Source organism: Anoplophora glabripennis, unplaced genomic scaffold (assembly GCF_000390285.2).
Source record: "Anoplophora glabripennis isolate ALB-LARVAE unplaced genomic scaffold, Agla_2.0 scaffold392, whole genome shotgun sequence".
Classification (NCBI taxonomy): domain Eukaryota; kingdom Metazoa; phylum Arthropoda; class Insecta; order Coleoptera; family Cerambycidae; genus Anoplophora; species Anoplophora glabripennis.
The window spans coordinates 106,590-126,353 of NW_019416500.1; the positions used below are offsets into that span (position 1 = coordinate 106,590).

The following is a 19,764-nucleotide window of genomic DNA, read 5'->3' on the forward strand; positions in this document are numbered from 1 at the left end:
TATAGTTGTCACGGAAATTATTATTTGACAACCTTTGTGTTAGTACTTTTGGAGTTTTTTTAAACACAATTTTAAATATCTTGATATTTCTGAAAAAAAAAACATTAAGGCTGTTTTAAATTACATATTATATCAAATAGAATCAATGGCCATATTTATGCAGTCTGTACTGCATATACAGGGCAGTTCAAGTCAATATCATAAAAAAAATTTTTTAAACTCGGTTCCAAAAAAAAATTATTGAAGTTGTAATATTTTCAACCCTTACATTGCTGGACTACTGTAGTCTCTAGCGTCATTCACGTTGTGCGCTGTGCGCTCTCTCTCCACTTGGCCCCAGACGATTCCGAAGACTGGAATCCGATTGTAGTATTCATGTTTTCGCGATAGTGTTTACATTAGTTTTTCAAATGTCCAAAAGATTCAATTTTTGGTGAAGCAAAACATTTGTGTTATGGTGAAGCATTTGTATTCTGGTCAAGCATGACAACATTTGTGTTGGTTTGTAGAAACTGAGAAAGACGGGCCCAAATGTGCTTACACGTCGGTGGACAAAATTTCAAACAGTTGTAACATCAGGTAAGTACCTATGTCAAATTATTTTATTAATTGGAACCACAAATTAATTTTATTAATATAATAATAACAATAACGGCAAAAGCAGTTAAATTTGCTGATATAAAATAGGTGTTATAAAATTTTATTTATTTCTTTCCTTGGGAAAAAATTTCTTTCAATTTTTTGTCGTTAATTTTTTATTACACTTTGCCGCCGTGCCGGTCGCCGGCTGCGTGCTTTGGCTTGCGCAAGATCAGTTTCCAGTGCCGTGCAGAACTGTGTTTTTAAATCATTTTCGAACTGCTGTTCATACAAAAAAAAATTTTTTTGGAAATGTTCTGAATCAGCCTATATAAAGTTTTCTTTTACTTTTGCACTTTTAAAGGTTAAAAATTAAATGAGTCATTGTAAATATTTCCATATCGATGTTGGATCATTAATTTCATAAATCATTTTAAAATAGATTTTACGTATAATGGGAAATGAATAACAATATTAAAAAATAAATTATATTATATTTATAACTATAAATATTTTGTACAAATAGAAAAATAGAATAAATAAAATGAACACAGTTAGAAGGTTAAACGTTTAGTACTTATATATACTAATTACAGAACTTCATTTACATCATCATCACTACCATCTTGTAACAATGTTCCACGGTGAGAAAGCAAACTTGAAGAGCTACAGTTACGTAATCTGAAAACAAAATATTTATCGTGAAAATTACAATGTAAAATCCAGCAAAATTTGATCGCATTCTAATTGCAACAATTTACAATTATAACAAAACACTTTTTTTCAACTTGTATTCCACACAATTTTTTTGCATATTCAACAAAAAAAAAACAAGCAAAATTTAAGAAAAGAAGATTAAAAGTCGAAAGATCACAGACACAACATTTAGACACAATATGACCTTATAATGCTGGATACTCCTCTAAGATTTCTAATACAGTATACAGATTTTTCTGGGGGGCGGGGGAGGGGGATGGGATTTTTGGAAAAATACTTTAAGACCTTTTTTATCAAATATAATCTGACTATGTATCCAAATCATTTGAAATCCATGTGCCTGTCACAAAGTTCATTAATTTATAACAAAAAATGGTTTTTTTATAAAATTCTATTTAACTTTAAATTTTGTCATTGGTACACACTAATGGATATCAACAAAAGAAAAAGAAGAGTACTGTTATATAATATGTAAAAATGTTTAAACTAAACGCTCTCGGCTAACCAAGCCATCATCAGTGATAATTGTCAATCTAATAACCTCTCTACAAGAGAAACCATGCAGTAATTTGGCGCGCACACGACTCATTTAAATTTTGTAAAAAGATTTAATTGTAAGGTTAAAATTGAAAATACCCTAACATAAAAACGATAAGAAAAAAAAGGTAAGATAAGAAAGAAAGATAAGAAAAAAATTACTAACATTGCTGACTTTAATTCAAATGTTTGTTTTACTATAAAAATCTAAAAAGCATTAAAAATTAACCAAAATTGTGAAAATAACTTATAGGCTGACTCTATTATTTACCAGTAATTGACTCACTTTTCATCTTCTGCCATTTCCAATGCTTACTAGATGCATTGAAGTGGAAACTGAATCAATTTAAAGTTTTGAATCTGAATAAAAACATACTGTGTACTGATTTATACACAGTCAGATTTTAAATAAAAAATCAATAGTGATTTTCTAAAAAATTACTTCTAAAAACACAGAAGGTGATGGATTATGAGCAAGATCATTGTAATTGGTTCAGCAACAACATTTAGGACGATATACAAAAAAAATGCTTTTAATCCTGGGTCTCACAAAAAAATAGAGGAATATCCTGGTACATAATACCGGGTGTTTTTTTAATACTGTGAAAAACTTTAAAGAGATATTCCTTGACAAAGAATCACAGATTCTTCAATATGAACGTTTTTCTAAAAAACGTTTGCTGTCGGGATACACCATATAAATGAATCACTTAAAATTCAGTTTTTATTTCTCACAGTTGAAGAAATACAGAAAAATGCACTTTGAGATGTTACTTAAATAGAATAAAATAAATATTGAATATTGATATAAGCCTTTTAAAGGGATGTAACATTGACAGCTGACATTTTTGAAATGGAGTTTATACCGGGTGTTTCAGAATTGAAGTGACAAAAGCCTAAGGGAGATTCCGCTCAGCAAAACGTGTAAAGAAGTTCATATAAACATGGATCAGCAAGTGCTTTGTTTCCGAGATATATAGTGATTCACTTTTTATGATTAGGACTTTAACCATCGATAGATCATCTCACCAAAATAAAGTCATTTTGAAGTATACACTTTTTCTTCCAAAGGCTTCCTTTTAGAGATATAAGCTTTTGAAAAATATATTTTTTTTTGGTTTTTATTTAATTTTTCTTAAACTATTTGTTTTATATTTAGTATGAAGTGTACAAATGAAAAGCTCTATGGATTTTATAAATTATTGTGAAAACAGATCAATCATAGGCGTCGGTAAGGGGCTCTGATCACCCTTATTTTTGATATAACTTCTACACCACTGGAAAATTTTCAAAATTAATGAATTTTTTTACATTGCGGTTTATTCTACGACAAAAAGGTCTCTTACTATTTTTAATTTAAATGCTTGGTTTTTGAGAAAAATGACTTTTTATGGATTCATTACAATTAGGTAAACAGGGTAATGATTGAAGTATGTACAACACTATTTAAGTTTATGATTAAGTAGGGGTCCTGAATATAACAGTTATGTGTTAATAACATTTTAAAGTGGCATCTAAAGCAATCTTCTTTATTTTATTACTTAAAGAAACTGTTGCAGGTGGCACAGATTTTTTGAAAAAAAAATCATGCTCCTTGAAAGTGATTCTTAGAATAACAATTGTTTATACGTATTTTGACATATTTCTTCAGTCACTGGTTTTACGCTGCATTATTAAACCGGAATGTAAAAAAAATATATTTATTTTGAAAAATTTCCAGTGGCGTAGAAATTATATTAAAAATAGGAGTTATCAGAGCCCCTTTGGAAAAAAAATTTTTTTTCAAGATCTTATATCTTTAAAAGGAAGCCTTTGGAACAAAATAACATTATTTTACGATATCTATCGATAGTTAAAGTCCTAATCATAAAAAATGAATCACCCTGTAGTATTTTAATTTTTTTTAAATTGAATGATTTAAAAAAATGCTTTAGCCGGTTTAACTGAATTTTTTACGGTTTATTAAAACACTTGACATACACCAATTGGACCAATTAGATTTGATCCAGAATTTTTAGGAGCTTCCTAGTGAGCAAGTCGTTTTTTTTTGTAGGTTCTGGAAAACAAAGCGAGACACTAAAAAGAGTCGAGAGACACAAATGTTTTACATTTAGTAGGTTTATCTGAATATTACATAAAAACTGCAAAAAAGCTACAGGGTGATATTCTTTTCGACAAAAAAAAAAAAACGACTTTCTCGCTGGGTATGCCCTGAAAATTCTGGACCAGTTTTTTAGTTGGTTCAGTTGATGTATGATAATTGTTTTAATAAACCGTAAAAATTTCATTCAAATAGGTCAGAGCTTTTTAAAAAATTTAATTAAAAAAAAATTAACACCCCATATCTCGGAAACAAAGCACTTGCGGGCCCATGTTCATATAAACTTTTTTACACATTTTGCTCCGCTAGGCTTTTGCCACTTCAACTCTGAAACACCCTGTATAGAACACCCTTTCTTTTTCACAAGAAGTCACTACACAAACTTTTTTGCAATATTAAAGAAACACCCTACATATCTATTAAATTAATATCTCAATCATTCATATTTATTTTTTTTTACGTTTACTGTATTTCTTTTTTACTTTTTTCTTATTAATAGGAATTTAATTTTTTTTTTGTTACAATTTTTTTATTACCTGAAAAAATATATAAGTATAACTAATAACAACAATAACAACAATAGCAACAGTCTCACAACTATTTTTTTTTACTGAAGTGCATGCCAGTCAAATAGAAGACACTATCAATAACACTATTACCAAACCTTATAACACACACTTAAACTAAAATATTGCTAAGTAAACAAACAACTAACATAAATAATTATAACATAACTTACCTTAACAACTATAAAAGCTGGTAGTTACGTTCAAGAGCACAACAAGCATGTTATTAGAAAGCAGCAAAACAAAGCAACAGCTCGATATCGTGGAATTAGTGCAAACAGGAAGCAACGGATTACAATCACTATTTACAGTCAATGATTTAAACATTACAAATTACTTACACAATCGTTTTCATCGTAATGTGCCATTTCCTCGCCGCCATCCTCCTTCTCCATACTATGGAGGAGAAAATAGCCAAGAAGATAGAAAGTTATTAGATAATATATAAAATACATTGAAGATGATCAATATTTATTTTAGAAAGATCCGGGGAATGTATTTCAATAAATACGGCTCCATACTGAGGTTATGCGCATATTTTATATAATCTTAGGGAATTACGGTTATATTTATATTAGCTTTGAAAATATTTTGCAATAACTTTCCTCCATAGTTTGTTATCTATATAAAGTGTTGCATTCACAAAATTGTGCAAGTGGTTCTCTAACTAAAGATTATAAGAAAAGTTCATATGAAACATAAGCAAGGTCTTCTTTTAAGCTATTGACTATATAAAAAAAAAGAGGGTATAAAGGAACTACAACGTAACAGAAATTTTATTATTTGATTTGTTCAATTGACTCTAAAAAAATGATAAAACCGCGGAGTGATACCTTTTAAAGGGGTGCGTTTTTGAGAACGAAGTAAAAGGTGGTATTTTAAGTTTTTTGAGTTTTACTCGAAAACTATGAATTTTTTCTAAATAGTTGTCAACAGAAAAGTTGTATCAAATTGAATTTCCAATCGAAATGAGACCTTTTAAAGTCAAAAAAATTTATTTTTAACAAAAATATGCCCAAAAAACGAGTAAAAAAAACGAAAAAATGCGTTTTTTTTCTTTTTGGTTTTTGGCTCACAACTTTTTTCTGAGAGGAGTTAGGTATAGACATTGCTTCACAGAAAAAAAGTTAATGTTTTTTCCTTTAAAATAAGCCTTTATGCTTAGTCATAGCCTTTTAAGCTATGACTAACAGAAACCGAGATACAATGGATCAAAGTTGGCTACTTTTTGGATTTTTGGCCAATTTTTGCGCTCTTTTGACGATTTTCGTCTTATAACTTTTTTCTGAGTTAATTTAGGTATAGGTAATGCCATATTCAAATGAAAGCTGGTTTCATAACCTTTAAAATGGTGCCTGGTAGAAGTTTGTACAATTAAAATCAACCGAGATATGTCAATTGAGTCCTCTAGTATCAAAACCCCTTAAATCCGTTTTTGATGAAAAATGAGATATATGCATCAAAATATTCCTACTAAAATTCCCTATTGATGTGTTCATTCCAATGATTGCAAAAGTCACCTAATATGTATAAAAATGTACTCTAAAAAGTGCGTTTAGATTCAAACGCCACGAAATCCATTTGAACTAACGTTCACATCCCACTAAATCCACAATAGCCAATCATAGAAGGCTAACGTGACAACAAGTGGTCGGCGGCGCTGTACAAATTTAATTTATACAGTATTAGACCAGTCATTGTTGTACTAGTATTATTGTTTTTAGTTTAGTCTTGTATTCGTTAACAGTGCCAATAAAATAATGTCCGATATTACAACACAAATTGAAATTGTAACACCAGGTAAAGGTAGAAAGCGAAGTAGAAGATGTTCCAGACCTGACTGTTTAATTTTATTTTTTATTACTATTTTAGTTTTTCATTAGTTTATTATTAATTTTTACTCGTTTTACTAATTACACAGCCACACAGAAAAAAAAAAGTTGGGTATACTTTTTATGCGACATATATTTTTCGTAGTAATTTGGCCTCCTGAACACGAATCTGGGGTCAGAATTGGCCCATCACGTCACAATTTTTTCCTAACCTCAAAAAACTTGTGAAAAATAGTGAAAATTGATGAAAATTTACTGGGAAAATTTGGAAAAAAATTTATTTCCACATCAAATAGTACATTTTTATGTAAAAGACTCTGCTGAATTCAAATCCACTGTCAGAATTGAGCTAGAACGTGTGGTTTTTTTTCTAACCTCAAAAAACCGAGCAGGAATCGCTATTTTCAAATTCTGAGCGGATTTTGACCAGATTTTGTATAAAGGGGTTTTTTGGGTCGCTGATTACGAATATGAATTCACATTGTAAAAATTCAAGATGGCTGATCCAATATGGCGGGTGTACTTTTTTGAAATCCACCGATTTCAGTAAAATTTGGCATCATAAGGATTGCTGGTTGATCTCACCTTCATTAATCACACATCTGGAGCCAGATTTTCATAAATCAAGGTAAAATTTGTAGGCAGAGTCATAATTTTAGGCCGAGTAGGCGGCATTTTTTCGGCAAAGTCACATTTTTAGATTGAAGGCATAAGCAGATGCAGTGATGTGCTGTGTGGCAGTAATGTGTCCTTTTCCTTGAACTTTAAAATTATTAAGAAATAAAAGCATCTAAATGCCATAGGAAAACTGCATAGTAGTTAAAAAAATCTGATTGGAAAACCATAAGCCCATGCACGACTAAATAAATGAAAGAATAAAGTAGAAACTTTTTTGTCTTGTCCCATGGAAACAAGCACATCACACTACACATCATTACATGTGTAGAGTCCTTAAGTCATTTTTTTAAGCGAAGTCACATTTTTAGACGGAGTGGAATCTTTTACCTTGATTTATGAAAATCTGGCTCCAGATGTGTGATTAATGAAGGTGAGATCAACCAGCAATCCTTATGATGCCAAATTTTACTGAAATCGGTGGATTTCAAAAAAGTACACCCGCCATATTGGATCAGCCATCTTGAATTTTTACAATGTGAATTCATATTCGTAATCAGCGACCCAAAAAACCCCTTTATACAAAATCTGGTCAAAATCCGCTCAGAATTTGAAAATAGCGATTCCTGCTCGGTTTTTTGAGGTTAGAAAAAAAACCACACGTTCTAGCTCAATTCTGACAGTGGATTTGAATTCAGCAGAGTCTTTTACATAAAAATGTACTATTTGATGTGGAAATAAATTTTTTTCCAAATTTTCCCAGTAAATTTTCATCAATTTTCACTATTTTTCACAAGTTTTTTGAGGTTAGGAAAAAATTGTGACGTGATGGGCCAATTCTGACCCCAGATTCGTGTTCAGGAGGCCAAATTACTACGAAAAATATATGTCGCATAAAAAGTATACCCAAGTTTTTTTTTTCTGTGTGGCTGTGTTATTAATAGTAATTCATAATTACTTTATTAGTTTGTCTTTAATAAAAATGTTGTGCCACCTACATTTTTTTTGTCATTTTCATTTGTTCTTTGTCAAAACCCATTAAATCCACTTTATTTATATTCAAAATTCATTAAATCCTATAGTTGGTTTCAAATGCCACTAACTCCATTTTTGTTTTCAAATTAGTGGGTTTATTATTAACAATTTTGTTGTGTTTGTTGCAATTTATTGCCGTTAGTGTAAAAATTTCACAAAACAAACATTCATTACGGAGTCGTCGACAGAAGTTGGTTAAACAGTTTTTCTTCATTTATGCAAATTTCACTAAAGTGGATTTAAGGGGTTTTGATACTAGAGGATTCAATTTAACCAATGATACTTTTTTCTTTTTATAAATTTTTTATTACTTTCGGTATTATTTTGTCTAATAAATTTATTTTTATGAATGTGAAAGTTAAAATAAGTTTCTAGGTGATTGAATATTATTATTTATTTATTTAAACAACAATTACGATCATATTTATCTTGTAAAATTTCGAATTCTTTTAATTATTTTTGTACTTTTAATTAAAAAATTAAAATTACAAAAAAATTTTCAATTTTGTAAATAAGAATTTTTCAAAATTAAAAAATTACCTCGATGTATTTTTACTTGAAAATGCTAGTGTTGAGGATATCACTGCTGCATCTGAATGCATTGTAACTATAATGTATAGTTAAAAAATTGACAGCCTAAAAACTTGTTGATATAAATTATTTCAAAAGTATTCATCAAGTGCAAAATTTTCCTTATCTCGATTGCCTTCGACAACTGATGCTCTAAAAACATCATGGGTTCAGAGTATATTTTCAGATGCAACAGTGGAATGGTTGTACTTTAAATCCCCTTGATTGGGGTTGGAAAAATTCCATTAATGGGCTAGTTACCATTTTTTAATAATAAATCTCCTGCACCTGAATATTTACTTGAAAAAATAGCCTGTAAATGTATTAATAAATTGTGAGAATGCTTATAAGCCTGATTTTTCTGAAGAGGACATTGATGAAAATGATGACTACGAAATTGATATTAATATTGAAAATATACTATAAATCAAACTGAAAATTTATAAGATATATATGATTAACTGTTGTTTAAATAAATATATAATAATATCCAATCACCTAGAAACTTATTTTAACTTTCACATTCACAAAAATAAATTTATTAGACAAAATAATACCAAAAGTAATAAAAATTTTATAAAAAGAAAAAAGTATCGTTGGTTAAATTAACATATCTCGGTAGATTTTAATTGTACAAACTTCTACCAGGCACCATTTTAAAGGTCTTGAAACCAGTTTTCATTTGAATACGGCATTACATATACCTAAATTAACTCAGAAAAAAGTTATAAGACGAAAATCGTCAAAAAAGGGCAAAAATTGGCCAAAAATCCAAAAAGTAGCCAACTTTGATCCAATGTATCTCGGTTTCTATTAGTCGTAGGTACTTCTATAAAGGCTTATTTTAAAGGAAAACACTAACTTTTTTTCTGTGAAGCAATGCCTATACCTAATTACTCTCAGAAAAAATTTGTGGGTCAAAAACCAAAAAGAAAAAAAAACGCTTTTTTTCGGGTTTCTTTTTACTCGTTTTTTTGGGCATGTTTTTGTTAAAAATAATATTTTTTGACTTCAAAAGGTCTCATTTCGATTGAAAATTCAATTTGCTACAACTTTTCTGTTGACAATTATTTAGAAAAAATTCATAGTTTTTGAGTAAAACTTAAAAAACTGAAAATACCACCTTTTTACTTCATTCTCAAAAACGCACCCCTTTAAAAGGTAGCACTCCTCGGTTTTGTCATTTTTTAGGGTCAATTGAACATATCAAACAATAAAATTTCTGTTACGTTGTAGTTCCTATCTAAAGTACATAGACAATAGCCTATTTCTTGTCAGAACCTCATTGTAAATGCCTTTGATAATCTCTATCACAATTTATTGATAAGCAAACTTATTTCAACAAGGGGTAAGTAGTAGTGTCTCAGATAGATTGGACTTATAGTTTTATGTCACACAAAGTACAATAAGCTAAAATTAATAACTTTGTGTTCGATGCAGTGAATGTTCCCTCTGGGGTTCCACAGGGTCCTCATTGTAGACCAGTTTTGTTTAAACATTTCATTAATGATATCAGTCATGTTTTAAATCATTCTAAATATCTTGCTTGCTGACATATTTAAGCCAGTACTTTGTAGTGACTGATTTGTTACAGATTGACATTGACAGTTTTTTAATGGGTCTCCGCTTAATTCCCTTGACTTGAACATTTCAAAATGTTCAAAATTCATCCTTCACATGAATATCAAAAACATATTGATGAACTATCGATCTTGATAATGGATTAACACTTAAATAAATTAACACTTAAAATTCATCTACAAAAGTAATGTCCTCAAATTTTGGAAACCTGGGTTTTATGCTTAAAAAAAAAGTAAAAATCTGCCAAATCATCGATTAGGTGAAATCTTGAACATTCGCCGATTGTATGCTGTCCTTTTTATTGTAACAAAAAGGGCAACTTGTAAATTTTTTTATATGTTTGTGTTTCATCTATTTTGTTTCATTTTGCCTTAAATTTTATAAATAATAATTTTTTTTGGGACTAATCCTGGGGTTCTGGGATTAGTTAACCTTCATCCCAAAAATTTCACAATTAAACTAATTGTCCGCGATTAGCACCTCTAGTAAGAAGTAATGCATAGGACAGATTTTGCAAAAAGAATGGTGAAAACCGCATCGTGTTTAATTTTGAAGATATTTGATATTTTCGAGGATGATGCTTACATTTCTTTAAAAAAAAACATCAGATAACATCAAAATGGTATGACTTAAGGGATTTATGGTATCACTGAAAAGTTAATGTCTTTGCATTTTTCTACTTTTCCGCTGACCTACCACATACAACTGATCACTCAGTTTTGGTAAATCATTTGGGTGGGTTAAGAAGTTCTAGTGTTCTCTTGTTCTCTTTAAATTAAGTAATTCATTGAGCGAGTGTCTCGATGACTGTATAACACACTGTATGACCGACCCATGGATTAAACACTACGTGAGCAAAAAAACGGTAAGTGCCTGAAACTCATTCTCTTACCATACAACATTTCTAAGTTCCCACGTATCATAATTAAAGTGTAAATGATAATCGATGAGCTCCCTTTCAAGAATTGATGTTCGTAACGGTGGATAAAGAAAGAAGTAACCCCTCAGGTTCCAGGAGCATTACGGTACCCGACTCAATCTAATTTACGAGTTACTGATGCACTACATATAAAAACCGTGAACTATTTTAATTGTGGCAGTTTTATAATTCTAATGTACCAATGCCCTGCGAAAATACCCCGACACCTGTATTAATGGAAGAGTTGAAGCTGCGCCTAAACTGATTTAGCAGTGAAATTACAGAATTACGAATTCGGCGGCACTAACCTTGTGTGCAGGTGTTGCAGCTGCACCTGAAAATTGTCCACCTGCTCCTGTAGCTCGTCGTTGGACCTCTGTAGTCTCCTGATGTTGTTAGTAGCCGTATCAAGTTCGTCCTCAGCCACAGCCAAATCCCTCTTCAATTCCTCCACCCTGCTCCTGAGTTTCTTCACCTCGGCTTCATACTGCTCGGCTCTGCGAACGGCATGAGCCAGTTCGGTTACTTTGTCCTGTACCATCTTCTTCAGTTTGTTGTGAGAATGCTTTAGGTCCGAGATTTCCTAGAGATATATATAAAAAAATGTATTTTTAGCTAAATATTTCTGTGTTCGTAATTATTTATTATTTACCTTGTTTTTATCGCTCAGTTCCTGCTGCAAATGTCTGATTTCGGCATCGGAATTCGTTAAAGGTCGACCTTTACGTTCCAGCCTCTCCTGCATGTCTCTCAGCTCGCTCCTGAGTTTCTTGTTGTCCCTTTCCAAAGCCAACTTCTCCGTTTCTAAACGTTCCCGTTTTCCCCATTCCGCGGCATTCTCGGCTTGCAATCTTTCCAACTAAAAGTGTCATTGAACGATATTTTTATTACATTGTTCAAATCAGCAGTATACGAATCAGTTAATTGTAAATATTGTGTATGTTTTCAATTAAATATACAAGGTGCTTTTTCAAAATAAACGGGACTTTTTAAAGATAAGAACAAAAGTTTTTTTGGCAAATGGAGCATTTTATCAAAAATAAAGAGAACCTTTTTTGTGGAGGAAATGAAGGTCTATCATATGATGGCATCTGAATTTGAAAATTTCGACAAGAAAAAAAAATATAGGGGCGAATTTTAGCCGACGACTCCCCCAATTGAGACACCACAAAACTAAAAATGTTTAAAAAATTTCATGATGATTTGACGTGAATCATTGGGTACTTTAATTACATATTTTTCAAATTGATAATTAGATTAAAAGTGTTTTAAGAGATTCGCAATTACTAAAATTCGAGCTAAAATTTAAGCACAACACTATCTTCGTAATACAAAATCAATACATTTTATTTTATTTATTTAAAAACTGGAAAACAATTGTCTTGAAATTTACTAAATGTTTCACAATAATAGTTATTTACATTTTTGTTATTCCGTAGGACAAGTCTCTGTAACATTAAGTTGTGTGTTTTCAAGTTGTGATGAAACTCCCTAATATTAACACTCGATATATTTTAAAAACTGTTAATCTTACGTCTCTGTAATATACAACTTTTTTGTTTATTTATGATTACTCTATCTCATGATGAAATAATGGCAATCAAACTTCTTACACCCTGTATACTATAACTGAGTTTTATTTTGAGGGATTTACAATAGATGGCGAAACTTATGCTATATCGCAACGGACAAATCTATTTATAATCATGTCAAAGTTCTGCCATTAAACTTTACGATGCAGCTTCGATGATGTCGAATTGAGAGCCAACACAACACCATTTGCGTAAAGTTCTACTTTTCCTATTTAATTCAAACAGAACTGCTACATAAAGTCATCGAGTGCTGTTGGAAACCTATGGTGAACATACTCCTTCAATAAAAACATGTGAATACTGGTTTCGAAGTTTTAGAAGTGGTGATTTCAATTGAATTGACAAAGAATGCCCTGGTCAACCAAAAAAGTTCAAAGATGAGGAATTGGAAGCGTTACTCAACCAAGATCCATATTAAACACAAGATAAACTTGCTGAATTGTGGAACGATGATCGCACAATAGTTTACAAACGTTTAAATGCACTCGGTACAATTCAAAAGCAACCAATTTGAGATGAAGATTTTTCACGTGTGAATAATTAATTGCTTCAACAGCAATGAGGAAAGGGTTTTTTTGCATCATATCACCACTAGCGATGAAAAATGGATACACTATGATAATCCTAAGTATAGAAAATTGTGGGGTTTGCTTGGTCATGCATCAATATCGATGGCAATGCCCAATATTCATGGGTCGAAACTCATGCTCTGTATTTGGTGGCACGAGCTTGGTGTTGTGTATTATCAGATGCTTCAACCAAGTAAAATCATCACGGGTAAACGTTACCGAACACAATTGATGTATTTGAACCATACATTGAAGGAAAAACGGCCGCAATCCGAGCAAAAGCATGATAAAGTATCTTGTCTACATGACAATGCTCAACCACATGTTACTCATGAAGTCAAAGAATACTTTGAAACGCTGAAATGGGATGTTTTACTCCACCCGCCATATTCACCAGATTTTGCTCCATCGGATTACTGCTTGTTCGGATCTATGGAACACCGCCCGACTAAGCAGCGCTTCTGGTCTTACGAAGACACGAAAAATTGGATCAATTGGTGCATAGCCTCAAAAGATGAATTATTTTTTCAACTCAGAATCCGTATGCTGCCAGAAAGATGGGAATAGTAGTGGCTAGCAATGGACAATACTTCGAAATTTAATAATGTACACAGTTTTTCACAATGAAGACTTGAATTTATAAAATAATTCCTCAAAATTAATTCACAGTCCCAGTAATTAAGCAATACACTGAAATTTCGTTATTCTACGAAAAATATTATGAGATATATTTAAAAAATGTCGTACATATTTTATATTTCTTGGTCTAAAATGGCCCAAACAACACACCACTGAAGTTATGGCACAAACTTAAAAAACACGCTATATTAAAACTCGACTTACTTCTGTCCTCAGGTCATTAAGTCTCTTGTCCATTCCTTCCCTAGAATTCGCCTCCTCTTGTAAATCGGCTTTTATCAATTCCAATTCCTTCTGATGCTCATCCTGGAGCAACAGTAACTCCCTCATTGCATCTTGCCGCGTTTCACGTAATTCATCACACTTGTCTTTCGCTTCCTGCAGTTCGCTGGTCAATCTCTCAATGTTACGATGTAAAAGAGACTTCTCCCTAAATATTACATTACAAATTTACTAACTAAATAATAAATATAATCGAAATGTATTTAAAAAGTTAAATATATTTGTCGTAATATACAAAAATAGGCCAAGCTAATTACAAATAATTATAAAATGATGCCCAATTATCTGTTTTATTCATAAGACCCAATATTCAAAGTTGTAATGCTTAAAGTTAAACGACTTTCCATTCCTGCTTCAAGTTTTTTAACAAAATTGCACAAAAAATATGCCCGCATAGAATCTCTATACAAGTATCAACAGAAACAGAAAAACAGCGGAGTAATTAAAAAAAAAATAATGATGTCTTGAATGTTGCATTTTGAATAAATGTTGCCTGAATTAAAAATGGCATAACAAAAGATACATTGTTTCATCCTGAGACTCTAGTTTACACCTTGACCTACATTTTATAACACTCCACATTAGGCTCATTACAAAAAATTGAGTATTTTTTTTTCAAAATCCCCTCTGAAATAGATTCAGGGAGGTGAGAAGAGGTGCCTGTAAAAATCGGAACTCTTAATATTAACATTTAGAGGTCGTGCATCGCAATTCTCTATTTTCCATATAAATAATATGGGAAAAATTATTTTTTAATTTCAGAATTTTATATCTCAAAAACCAATAAACGGATTTAAATGACCGAAACGTATTCTTGTAGGGAATTGAACGTTCTACAAAAAATGTCCCTTATCATTTTTTGATAAACCTATTCGCACAAAAGTTAATCAAATTCAAAATTGTATTTATGTAATAATTACACTTTTATCTCCAGTTTCAGGTAAAATGATTAAAGTTATCATAAAATATTATAAAAAAGACATTTAAAAGTCAAAATTGGGAAGAATCAATTAAAATCCTTTGTATTAAATAGTATTTGAAATTTGTTTAAATTATTTCTTTACTAATGATAAATGACTTCGGTTGTGATAGTTTAAAATTTTCCACTATCACAACCGAAAAGTCACTTATTATTATTTACTATTTAATACAATAAAAAGGATTTTAATTGATTCTTCCCAGAAATGGTGGGTTTTTCAGTCATATTAATTTGAAAGACTTGATTTTGACTTTTAAATGCCTTTTTTACAAGATTTCATGATAACTTTAATCATTTTACCTGAAACTGGAGAAAAAAGTGTAATTATAACATAAAAACTTTGAATTTGAATAACTTTTGTACGAGTAGGTTTATCAAAAAATGATAAGGGGCATTTTTTGTAGAACGTTCAATTCCCTACAAGAATACGTTTCGGTCATTTAAATCCGTCTACAGGTTTTTAAAATATAAAATTCTGAAGTTAAAAAACAATTTCTCACATGTTATTTGAATGGAAAATAGAAAATAGCGATGCACGACCTCTAAATATTAATATTAAGCGTTCCGATTTTTACAAGCGTCTCTACTCATCCCCCCGAATCTATTTCAGAGGGATTTAGAAAAATAATAGTCGATTTTTTCAGCCTCCTCCACATGTATTTACTTGACCAAGATTACAACTTACTCTCTTTCAATCTGCAGTGTTTTGGTCGCCTCCTCCAGCCTCAACTGTAGCATTGATAATTTCTGGATAACATATTCCTCATCGTACTCCCCCCTGTCACTGGTAGATTTTTCAATACCATTAATTTGTTCAAAGGTACTACCAACTTTTTTATCAGGCTCCTTAACCTGTCTAGGAACGGCTCCCTGTAAGACGTACTCCTCTATAGCACAACTTTCTAGATCGTGTATCGCTGTACTATCACATTCGGGATTGGACTGAGAAGAGGACACTCCGTTTTCCCTTTCCTTAATGGGAGACCCATTGCTAAAAACGAATTCCTTCAACGGATCCTCACTCAACGCCTCCAGTATCTGACTATCAAATTGACCGGCATGTTTCAACAGCAGGATATGGATTCGTTCTATCTCCCTTTTCAGTTGGTCGTTTTGTATTTCAAGTTCCTCTTTCTCGCGTTTATTTGTACTTGTCTCTTTAAGAGCTGTTTCTAGTTTTGTGCGCAGCTGTTTACACTCGTCTCTAGCTTTGTTTCTCTCGTTACGAACCTTGCTCCACTTTTCTCTCCAATTTGCCGTGCAGTCGGACCACCACCTCATGGTTTTTTCCATTTGGGCAGCCCTCCCTTTGGCCTCTTCCAGTTCTCTTTGCCGTAAAGCCTAACGATTAAAGTAAAGGTACACGAGATGTCCTGAACTACATAGACAAAATTTCACTGGTGATAAAACTTCTTACAGCAAGAAAAAACATGGATGGGTAAATGTTTAGTTTATGAGATACACTTGTGTTTAAAACAATTTTTTTTTTATTTTTTGAAAATATTAATTACAACTAAAAACAGAAAAAAAAATTGGAAATTACATAGTATTCTAAACTGGGTAAAACTGAATAACTTAGTCAAAATTTTATCTCATCTTTCTTGGAATAATCTCAGACCAAAGTTTCATAATTAGAACTTTTGAGGGAGTTTTAATGTTTATTGTGTAAAAAAAGTTCCAATTTTAATATTCTGGTTAAAATTTAAAAAAAAAACATCCCAAGAAAGACCTACCCCTGAATAATTCTGGATTATAATTTTTTTTATATATAAAATATAAAAAGTTAAAGTCCTCGTGTAAATTTTCGTGTTTATTTTTTTGTCAAAAAAAAGTAAACGTTTCCAGGCAGGTACACTTCTTTATTTGGGGAAGTTCTATCACTAAGCAGAGTTTGTCTATGCAATTCAGGACACCTCGTATAAATAATACAAAAACATGAGACTAATCTTAATGACATTTATCTATTTTAATCATTTTATAATCCAACTAATCCAAACTGCGACAACAAAATTATATATTTACTTACATATTTCCTTTTAAAACATACGAATTATGAAAATGATTAAATTATGACAAATATTTTTAAATTTTTATCATTGCTGCTAATAGAAAAATCTTCAAACATTTATTTACACCTTTCAAAATGTGTGATTTACCTTAAAAAAAAACTAATCATTCATTAAAAAAACACAATTAAAAATGTCTATCTACATTTTTAATTGTTTTTTTTTTTATTTTGTAACGGAATATAAATAAATAATTACTTAATCCAATTCGATTTCGATATTACGCAAGACGTATATTAGAATTCTTTGTTGTAATTGCGATTAATTTTCAATTTCAAGGTCAATTATGTAAATAATTCGTTGTTGTTCTTTAAAAGTTGATCACTACCCATACCTAACTATGCAAATAATATAGAAAACAATCTTACGCCAACACAAATATAGTTAATACAAGACAAAAATTAATCATTTAATATATCTTGTTAAGTTTATAAATAATTTCTTGAAAAAGTATTTCTGTACATATGTACTTATATTTTTCTTATGCTCACTTTTTAGGTATAAGCTTGTTTAACTTCGAATCAAAAAAGTATTACTTAAAAACAGAACTATGAAAAAATAAATAAATAAATAAATTATGGAAATAGTAACCTTGGTTGCAGATACAACTGAGATTTTATAGTTTTATTTAATATATTGTTTTCAGATATGACTAGAATTCAAATCCAAATATCTCAGGGTTGGTTTATCCTATCTTAATTTTTTATTTCTCAAATTTCGTTTCCAATATTCTTATTTTCGTTTCTATATAGTCCTAAAAATTATCCCCTTTGCGATCAAAATATGGCCACTTTAAATCTCATTAACTGTCACTGATACGTTCTAATACAAAAATGATGGTTTCTGCTAATTTGTAGTATCCTCGATCCTATTCCTATCCATATGAATTCAAACTAGAGTTATCCACAACAAATTATAAACAAATTCAAATCGTGGATATACAAAATTAAAATAAGGAATTTTGACTCAATAGTTTACGTTTACAGTTTACCCAAAAATCTAAAATTACTGAGTTGTGAAAAAATCACAGAATTAGAGAAGTGGCCTGATTTATCAAACAAATAACCTCTTGATGTTTTGCCGATAATTTCTAAAATACATTTAAAATAAGTACTTCATGCAAAAAGGAGTTTTTAATGGCAAAGTAAGTCTTTCAGTATATAGGTACAAACATATTGCTCGACAATTTCTATTTCACTTATATAAGTATAAGCTGGTGAAAGTTTGTATTTTATCTAGGTACTTACTATTGCTTCTTCACAAGCAAAATCTTATTTAAACTGTACCTTCTCTGATGGGTATCCAATTGGAAACTTTATTGAGAAACCTTTAAGAATTTTGTCCATATTTTACATATCTACTTTATTTTAGCAATATAATAGTGACCTACATAAAACAAATGATAAATTAATAATTGAAATCAGACTTTTATTTACCTCATTTGCCTCCCACTCAGCAATATCTGCGATTCTTGAAGAAGTAATCGAAGCGGTATCATGATCCCTAGCATGTCGTCGAGATGAAGTTCCACTGGTAGTACTTTGTGCCATTTTAAATCAAATTAATTCATACCCACCTTTTATTTAGTATGTTTCACTAACACAACTTTTCTTTTCATAAGCTCTCGCAGCATCTGTCACTGGGAGAAAACATTGAACATTCACTTCTCTGTACAGAGAAATTTTGTTTTGATTTAGTATTGCCAACCAAACAAAAACACTGTTACGTGTAATACTGGTTGCATATTTAGAAGACAAAATTATTGGGATCGAAATAAATAAAATGTTAAACTGAATCCTACCAAGAAATGAATTGATTCGTACCTACTAGGGAACGGCGGAACTGATAATTTTTTCTCCAAATAATTAATAAACATTTGTAATTAAATTTTAAATTACAAAAAAAAGTTACATCACAACTAGTATCGATAAATAATAATTTTTTTAAAAATTTTATAAATAAATAGATGGCAGAAACAGACATCAACAATAATCTCTGTAGCAAATAGAAACTAGACAATTTTATTTGCAACAAATGGAGTAGCAGTTTGCTCTTTCTGACATGTCAAATTCTATTTTGACTCGACCACAACGCACAAAGCCTTTGTTTCCACTATAAGTCAACATGGAGTAAGGACATGAAGTACCTACCTACACACTTTGTAGCCTTGGGTTTGGACTTGAATTTTTTTTGTAGGTATTTTTAGAGGTACCTATCTCTATAGAGTAGGTATAACAAAAATGAACCAACAAATTGTGCCAATACTATGTAAAACGACTTTTGTAATGTAATGCGGTAAGCTTCTAGGAGCTTGTGTAGGTCTCCTGTGAGTATGTATCTATAAATTGGGAAGCTTCTGGGAGCTTATTGTATACCGTGGGATCTTCACTGCGTGATTGAACAATGCCTGACTGACTGGCGTGCTTGAATTAAGGGCTAGGATAGGAGTAATGTTTAACTATGTTCTAAATGATTAAAAATTTAAATTTATTGAAAAGCACTGATTTACAATAATTTACAATAAATAATGTTGGATTTATAAAAAGCTTTGCATAAAGCAACTTTAAAATTTGTGTCCTACTACA

The 19,764-nt window shown here is 30.9% G+C and overlaps 1 protein-coding gene across 2 annotated transcripts; it reads right to left on the reverse strand.

Annotated features, from left to right (window-relative positions):
• Window positions 1-1,099: 1,099 nt before the first annotated feature.
• On the reverse strand, window positions 1,100-18,837 carry LOC108909780 (coiled-coil domain-containing protein 102A). 2 transcript variants are annotated; one of them, XM_018714203.1, is made up of 7 exons: window positions 18,616-18,837; window positions 15,799-16,454; window positions 14,057-14,282; window positions 11,705-11,911; window positions 11,361-11,635; window positions 4,842-4,896; window positions 1,168-1,260 (listed from the first exon to the last, which is right to left on the reverse strand). In XM_018714203.1, exons 1-7 carry the CDS (start codon window positions 18,727-18,729, stop codon window positions 1,252-1,254), a joined length of 1,542 nt encoding a protein of 513 aa, XP_018569719.1. In that variant the 5' UTR covers window positions 18,730-18,837; the 3' UTR covers window positions 1,168-1,251. The 2 variants fall into 2 exon arrangements, with proteins under 2 accessions (XP_018569718.1, XP_018569719.1); XM_018714202.1 differs by lacking the exon at window positions 4,842-4,896 and having other exon boundaries at window positions 1,100-1,260.
• Between the last annotated feature and the right edge of the window lie 927 nt (window positions 18,838-19,764).